Genomic DNA, 8,347 nt, shown 5'->3' with positions numbered 1-8,347 from the left:
TTGTATATAATAGTAAGTTTTTTGTTTTGGTTAAGTCTTTAGAGGGATTAAAGAGATTTGAGAGTTTATATTGAGAGGACTAGGGTTTGGTGTTTCATACTAGATAGCTCTTAGAATTAAATTAGCTCTAGAATTAAATTAGTTTGAAATTGTGAGAAAACATGTATACTGATTATTGTGATGTGTAAGAGTATGGTGAACACGTGTTATTCTTACATATAAAATCATCATCATCGCCTGTGGACATAAGCTATTTAGTTGAATTATGTATATCATTGTGTTGATTGTGTATGTTTGTTTTGTTCGTGTACTCTACTATATTGGTAATCTCTGGTTAGGACATAATTGTTTCAAGTTTGGGGACCTTGGTTAGCTTCCTGCACCAAGTGTTTGATAAGTTACTACACTTGGAACTTTTGCCACGTATAAATTTATAACTAGTAGTTCCGTGAGGGATGAAAAACTAGGGGTGAGCACGGGTAGCGGGTAGAACCGGAACCGGGGGTAAGAACCGGAACCGGAAACGGAACCTACCCAGAACCTGCACTGTCGGGTAGGTTCCGGTTCCGGTTCCAATTTTTTGGAACCGTACTGTGCGGGTCCGGTTCCGGTTCTTACCCCGGAGGAACCGGAACCGGAACCGGAACCTGTAAAAAGGGTACCCTGTTGGAACCTGTAGGGGGTACCCTGTTAGAACTGTTTGGAACTGTTTTGGAACCTGTTGGAACCTGTTTTGGAACTGTTTGGAACCTGTTTTGGAACCTGTTTGGAACCTGTTTTGGAACCTATATTGGAACCTGTTTTGGAACCTGTTTAGAACCTATTTTGGAACCTGGACTATAATGAAATATTTGTGAAATGAAATAAGGGGGAGTTTCTATTATTTTACATATAAAAATAAAATAGAAAAAGTTAATTTTTAGAATAAACTAATTAAATAAATAACGAATACAATTATACTTATTACATATAATTACACCATATTAAAAGCTTAATATATTAAATACATTAAATTAAAGTTTTCATCAAATAAGTGAATAATTGGAATTATGATCCAATTAAAAGTGTTTTACATTTTAATGTTATTAAAAGAATTATTTGAATAAAATAGTATATTTGATTGAGTAAAATATATTTAGTTATTTACTTGAATTATCAAGTTCTAAGTATATCTATAATAATAGTAATTAATTAATTATATATGATAAATTGATAAACATTAATAAATTTAATTACTAGTTAAATATCATACTTAATCAATTATAACATACAATTATAGTTAAATGATTACTTAATTAATTATAATTTATAACATTACTTATTGATTTATAGTATAATAATTATAGCATTACATTAATTGATTTACTTAATTAATGACTTTATATAAATATTAGTACAAACTTAATAATGATTAAAAATTTAATAATTATATATTACATTAAATATAGTATGATTATATAGTTAATTACTATAACATTAAATTATAGTATGATTTAATAATTCAATAAACATTACATAATTAAATAATACTTAATTGATTATGAATTATGTATTATGTTTTAAACATTAGTAATTACTAATTTGCTACATAAATATTAGCACAAACTTAATTAATGATAACATTACCTTATAAAAATTTCATTATAAACATTAATTAACATTACATTATGTTTAATAATTAATCAATTAAATTATAATATTATAATATTACATTATATATTATGATCACTTACTAATTATAGCATTACATGTTAAATGATTATATAATACATAATTAGTTATGATTATAAACATACATTATAAACATAGTAATTTACTAATTTACTATATTATTACATTACTTAATTAAACGATTAAAAATTTAATTAATATAACATTACCTTATATATTTATAATATAATTACTTAATCAATTATAACATTCTATTATAAACGTTAGTATATTAATCAAATGATTTGAAATTTAATTAATTATAATATTAAATTATAGATTTATAGTATTGATTATTTAATTCATTATAACCTACATATACTATTATAGTATGATCATATAATTATATAAATTACATAATTAATAATTACTTAATTAATTATGAGATATGATATTATATTTTAAACATTAGTAATTACTAATTACTATATAAACATAGCACATACTTAATTGAATGATAAGAAATTTATTAATTATCATTATCTTATAAACATTTCATTATAAACATTAATTAAGCATTACATTATAGTTAAATAATACTCATTAAATTATAATTATTTATACATTATTATGATCACTACTTAATATGTATTATATAGTTAATGATTACATAAACTTAATTAGTTATGAATTTATAACATTACATTATAAACATAGTAATCTTACTTACTATTACATTACTTAATTAAACGATTAAAATTTAATTAATTATAACATACTTATATATTTGTAATATGATTACTTAATCATTATAAATTCCATTATAACATAGTATATTAATTAAATGATTTGAAATTTAATTAATTATAATATAAATTATAGATTTGTAGTATGATTACTTAATTCATTATAACATTACATTATACTATTTATAGTATGATCATTAATTAATATAACATTACATAATTAAATAATTACTTAATTGATTATGAGTTATGATTTAATTAAACATTAGTAATTACTAATTTCTACATAAACATTAGCACAATACTAATTAAATGATAAGAAATTTAATAATATAACTTACCTTATAACATTAATTAGCATTACATTATAGTTAAATAATTACTCAATTAAATTATAATATTATTATATTCATTATATATGATACTTACTTAATTATAGTATTTATAGTTAAATGATTACATAATTACTTAATAGTTATGAATTTATAACATTACATTATAAACATTAGTAATCTACTATACTATACATTACTATTAAACGATTAAAAATTTAATAATTATAATATACTTTATATATTGTAATATGATTACTTAATCAATTATAACATTCCATATAAACATTAGTATATTAATTAATGATTTGAAATTAATTAATTATAATATTAAATTATAGATTTGTAGTATGAACTTAATTCATTATAACATTACATTAATGTTATGTATGATCATATTATTAATATAACATTACATAATTAAATAATACTTAATTGATTTAGGTTATGATATTATATTTTAAACATAGTAATATTAATTACTAATACATTAGCACAATACTTATTAAATGATAAGAAATTTTTAATAACCTTACCTTATACATTAATTAAGCATTACATTATAGTTAAATAATTACTCAATTAAATTATAAAATTATATATTACATATTTATAATCACTTACTTAATTATGTATTATATAGTTAAATGATTGCATAATTACTTAATTAGTTATGAATTATACATTACATTATAAACATTAGTAATTATTATACTATTACATTACTTAATTAAATAATTAAAAATTTAATTAATTATAACATTCTTTATATATTTGTAATATGATTACTTAATCAATTAAATATTCCATTATAAACATTGTATATTAATAAATGATTGAAATTTAATTAATATAAATTAAATTATAGATTTGTAGTATGATTACTTAATTCATTATAACATTACATTATACTATTATAGTATGATCTAAATTAATATAACATACTAATTAAATTATTACTTAATTTATTATGACATTATATATAACATAGTAATTTACTAATTTGCACAATATTTAATCGAAATTATAATTTTTAATTTTAACATTATATTATAATTTATGGTATGATTATTAATAATTATAAACATTCTATTATAAACAATATTATAATACTTAATTAAATTATTAACAATTTAATTAATTATAGTATTACATTATAATTAAATAATATATTACTTAATTAATTATAACATTACAATTACATTGTAGTATGATCACTTAATTAATTATAACATTACAATTTACATTGTAGCATGATCACTTATTTAATATAACATTACTTGTTTCTAATATTAAATTTACTAATTATATTTGGATATTATAAATACCCATTAACCAATTATAACATTAAATAATAATTTTAAACATTAATAATATTAACTATTCAAATGACCCCTGGCAAATGGCAAGTAGTAGTATTATTAAGAATTGTTGTTTGTTTAAATGATTTTGGTGAAGTTATTATGTGAATTGTGATGAATAATTGTTGTGTTTTGGTTTTGATTTACGAATTTTATGTGAATGTTGATGAATTGATTGAATTCAAGCGTTGCTTAGAGGTACAGGTTATGAGTTACATTGGACACAAATGAATGAATAACGAAAATTGTGAGGGGTGTATTTGTATAACTTTAAGGTGTCTTTGGTATTTTAAACTAATAGGGGGGTAATTGATTTTTTACAGGGTACCCTTGGAAAAGGAACCGGAACCTGCATTTTAGGTTCCGGTTCCTTGAATTGAAGAACCTGTACTGTGCGGTTCCGGTTCCGGTTCCTTTTTTTGGGAACCTGTACTGTGCGGTTCCGGTTCCGGTTCCCTGGAAAAGTGCAGGGTACCCGGAACCGCTCACCCCTAATGAAAACGTATTAACGTAAGGCAAATGCCCAAACGAGTATGAGATAAATAATAGAAATAAATGAGATAAATATACAATGTATAAATTGTGATAATTTTAGTGGTATAATTGTAAATTGGTGGAAGCCCACCACTTATAACACAAATATTAATTAATGAAGCTTATTTATAATTAAGTACCATATATTTGTGTGCTCTGTGTAAGACTTGCTACATGAGAATTGCTATGTGAGAACAGGGACATGGCCAGAATTCTGAGTCAATGGGTTCAAAATATCAAAATATCAAAATTGATAATAAAATATATACTGAAGTAATAAGCACAAAAATGTAATTTTAAAAGTTATACATACAAAATTATCAATTCTACAATCATCCTCGACGATTTTATATATTCTGAATACGTTGTATAATCCCCAAATCTCTACAATTTAGGGTTTCATCAATTCTTTAAACCATTCAAAATTAACTCAATAACTAACCAAAATTTATCAAACTCAACTTAAAACAATAACTAATTAACCCATATCTCAATATGAACATGATTAAATCAAAACCTACATAAAAAGATAGTAATTTAATCTTCCAATTTCAAACTCATTTATTAAACTCAACAAAAACTCATAATTCATGATATTTCATTAATTAAGAAAGCTAAAATAAAAGAATTTTAAGTAAAAAAATAAAAATAATAAAATGAGCATCATTTTACCTTGTAATCCAAAAGAATAGTATTTCTTGAATATCCAATTAAAAGGAAAAATATAATTTGAAATAACAGAAGAGGGCAAAAAAGAGAAGAGAAAAATTAAAAAAATGTTAATTAATAATTCTTTTGTAAGGTTAAAATAAAGTTAAATAGCGTTAAAATTGTAAAAATTAATAAAATATTAACACTTTTTTTAACTTTTTAAAAGTTGAGTGGATCAGTTGACAGAGTCCTTATGTGACTACCTGAGTGTGTGAGAATGCTGATCTAATAGCTAGCTATTAGTGAGATCATTTAAACAGAAGGGATGCCAAGATCAAAGAAGGTTTGAGAACGGTAGTGCTTTTGTCAAGCATCAAATCAATTAATCGACACTACGAAAAGTAGTACCAATTAAATTGATAACCTTAATGGTTTGAAGCCACCAGAAGGTTTTAGAAAGCCCCCGAACAGTGAGCATTTTCTGATAAATAGAAGCTATCAATTATGAAATGGATATGAAAAAGCCAAAATGCTAATCTGGGAATTTGCCTCTCCTTTCCTCTTTTTCCAAACGTTCATAGCTCTAGTCCTCTTCATCCTCTTCTTTCGAGTAGCTCTTATTTTCTTCTTTATCATCCTCCTCTTTGCCTTCTGTTCAGACGTCGTATACCTCCTCTTGGATCTTCTTTGTCCCGCATGACCACTTCTGAAATTAAACCACCATTATAATATTATCAGGATTCCCAATTCCACCACTAAAACGGTACTTTTCCGGTTCAAAAAATCTTGAACTTATTTGTATCCGTTGTATGCTTGTCAAATTGCAGTAATATTAGATCCAGGCTTCAGAATGTGCTGATTCTCACACCGTTTCATCAGCCTAAAAATTTTCAGCTCTAATTTAATTTTGATTATTAGAAAAATTGGAAACTTAAAATAATGTTCCTATGTTAGATTATTCGTTAATCTCTCGTTTTCGGGTTAGTAAAGTTGGAAGGTTTAGTTGATCTTTCGTTTTCACATAATGTTTCTTTCATAAAATATGTCAGTTTGGGATCCTAATTAATCTTGTAAAATCTTTTTTGTATTATTTTATTTCACAAAAATTATGCTACATGTTTTCTGAAACGCGTTTTGAGGACATAAATAACCAAAAAAACAAAAAAAAATATTAAAATAATTAATATTTTTTTTAAGAAATTCTTGACGGGAATGGAGAGTAGAATATTATTATCTTGTTCGAGAAGACTGTGAACAGTAGAAAGAAACAGAATCCATCTAGAAAAGCCGAGTCGAATTAATCAAATCGAATGGCATTAACAATCCCACAACAGAGATTAATTAGATTCCTGGTAACTGGGAACAAGTGGAGCGTGAGAGATGCTTTTTGTACTGATAGACTCGCCATTTTCTCTCGTTATCACTCTTATTCTCTTCATCGTCCTCATTCGCTACGCTTTACCAATTTTCTTTCTCATCCTTCTCTTTGTTATATGCTCAGACTTCGTTCTCCTCCTCTCCGCTCCATGACCACTGCACTTTCAGACCCACCTCAATCTCCCCCCACCAAAACGGTGCGTATCGATTTTTCTACCTTTTCCTATGATTTTATTATCATTTTCAATGCTTCTATTGCTGTCTGTCTCTTTATTTTCTAATTTTATCAATTGGGGTCTTTCTTGATAGGGGTTTAACTCTAAATTTAATTTAAGATTATTTGAATTGCTAAAGTTTTGGTTTTTTTCTATGTAATTTTTGATAATCGATAGTAGCTCTTGTCCTTTGTTGTAATATTATTGTTTTGTACATAAGCTATGTGTAAGTGATGTATTTACATTTTTTTTTTTTCTGAAGTGCAGGTGAGGGTTGTGGTGAAAGGGAGGGTTCAGGGTGTGTTTTATAGGAACTGGACTATAGAGAATGCCACACAATTAGGGTTGAAAGGCTGGGTGAGGAACAGGAGGGATGGTTCTGTAGAAGCTCTGTTTTCAGGCAAACCTGATTCTGTTCAAGAGATGGAGCAGAGGTGCCGCCGTGGCCCATCCGATGCACTTGTTACAGCACTTGAGGTGTTTCCGAGCAGTGACAATCCTGGTACTGGGTTTGAGCGTAAACCAACTGTTTGATCAATCAACGTGAAGAGATTAGTACCCATTTCTAATTTGGTCATGTATAGTTCTTTTATCTATATAAGCTATCCTTAAAACTCTATATAGGATTGAGTTATATCTGATGTACTTTGATCACTATTTCTACTACTTGATGTCTAGTTGCATAATTGATATGAAACTCAGTTCTTGAATATGATTGCAATGTTGTTTGCTTGGTGAAAACTTTGTCAATTAAGCTTCCAAATAGCTAGAAATAAATTCAAACCAAAGATTTGCTTGCCAAATGCAACTCTTGTAAACCAAACTAATGATTTTTCCATAAGAATACGCAGGCATTGGATGAGGATTTGAAGAATATGCAAAATATATCACTCTTTTGGTTATCAGACCGATTAAAAGAGTTTATGCTCGCATGCTACAATATTAACTCCAGCCTAGAGACTTGTTTTTGCATGAGATGATTTTACCACTAGAAATTTTGAAGAATTTTTAGTTATTAGCACTTGGTGAAATGAGGCGTTGCTTTTACCACAAGAAGTTTAATAGGAGAAGCTCAATTGAAATTTGAACATTGGCTTTACTATAGGTAATACATCAATAATTAGGTGAAAGTTAAGCAGCTTGTGGTGCGTTGTTATGTGGAGTTGAATGAAGTGATATGTGGGTTTTTATTTTTGAGTCAATATGGGATCAAACAGTGGATTTCTTTGGTTTAATTGGTTTCTGGGGCTATATGTTTGAATGCCGAATCAGTTGATGATTAAGGTTGAGCAGTATCTGGATAAAGCTTATATGGATGACGCTCTTAAGGATTGTTTTGTTTTTAAAATACACATCACATAATTCTCCATTGCTGACTGTGCAACCCCATTATTGTTTAGATCCTAATTCAGATACACGCAGGCACTCTCTCTCTGTATGTGTGTCTAATATTTTGGTTTTGACAATTATGATTCATTAGA

At 26.2% G+C, this 8,347-nt stretch overlaps 1 protein-coding gene across 1 annotated transcript; it reads left to right on the top strand.

Moving 5' to 3' along the window:
• The first annotated feature begins 6,428 nt into the window (after nt 1–6,428).
• LOC116114567 (acylphosphatase-like) lies at nt 6,429–7,578 on the top strand. The gene is made up of 3 exons (XM_031400716.1): nt 6,429–6,848; nt 7,134–7,445; nt 7,476–7,578. Exons 1-2 carry the CDS (start codon nt 6,585–6,587, stop codon nt 7,398–7,400), a joined length of 531 nt encoding a protein of 176 aa, XP_031256576.1. The 5' UTR covers nt 6,429–6,584; the 3' UTR covers nt 7,401–7,445; nt 7,476–7,578.
• The last annotated feature ends 769 nt before the right edge of the window (nt 7,579–8,347 follow it).

This window comes from Pistacia vera, unplaced genomic scaffold (assembly GCF_008641045.1).
Source record: "Pistacia vera cultivar Batoury unplaced genomic scaffold, PisVer_v2 Contig713, whole genome shotgun sequence".
In the NCBI taxonomy this organism is placed as follows: Eukaryota; Viridiplantae; Streptophyta; class Magnoliopsida; order Sapindales; family Anacardiaceae; genus Pistacia; species Pistacia vera.
Note: the sequence above shows the minus strand (reverse complement) of the source record. Positions and strands in the feature narration are given on the sequence as shown.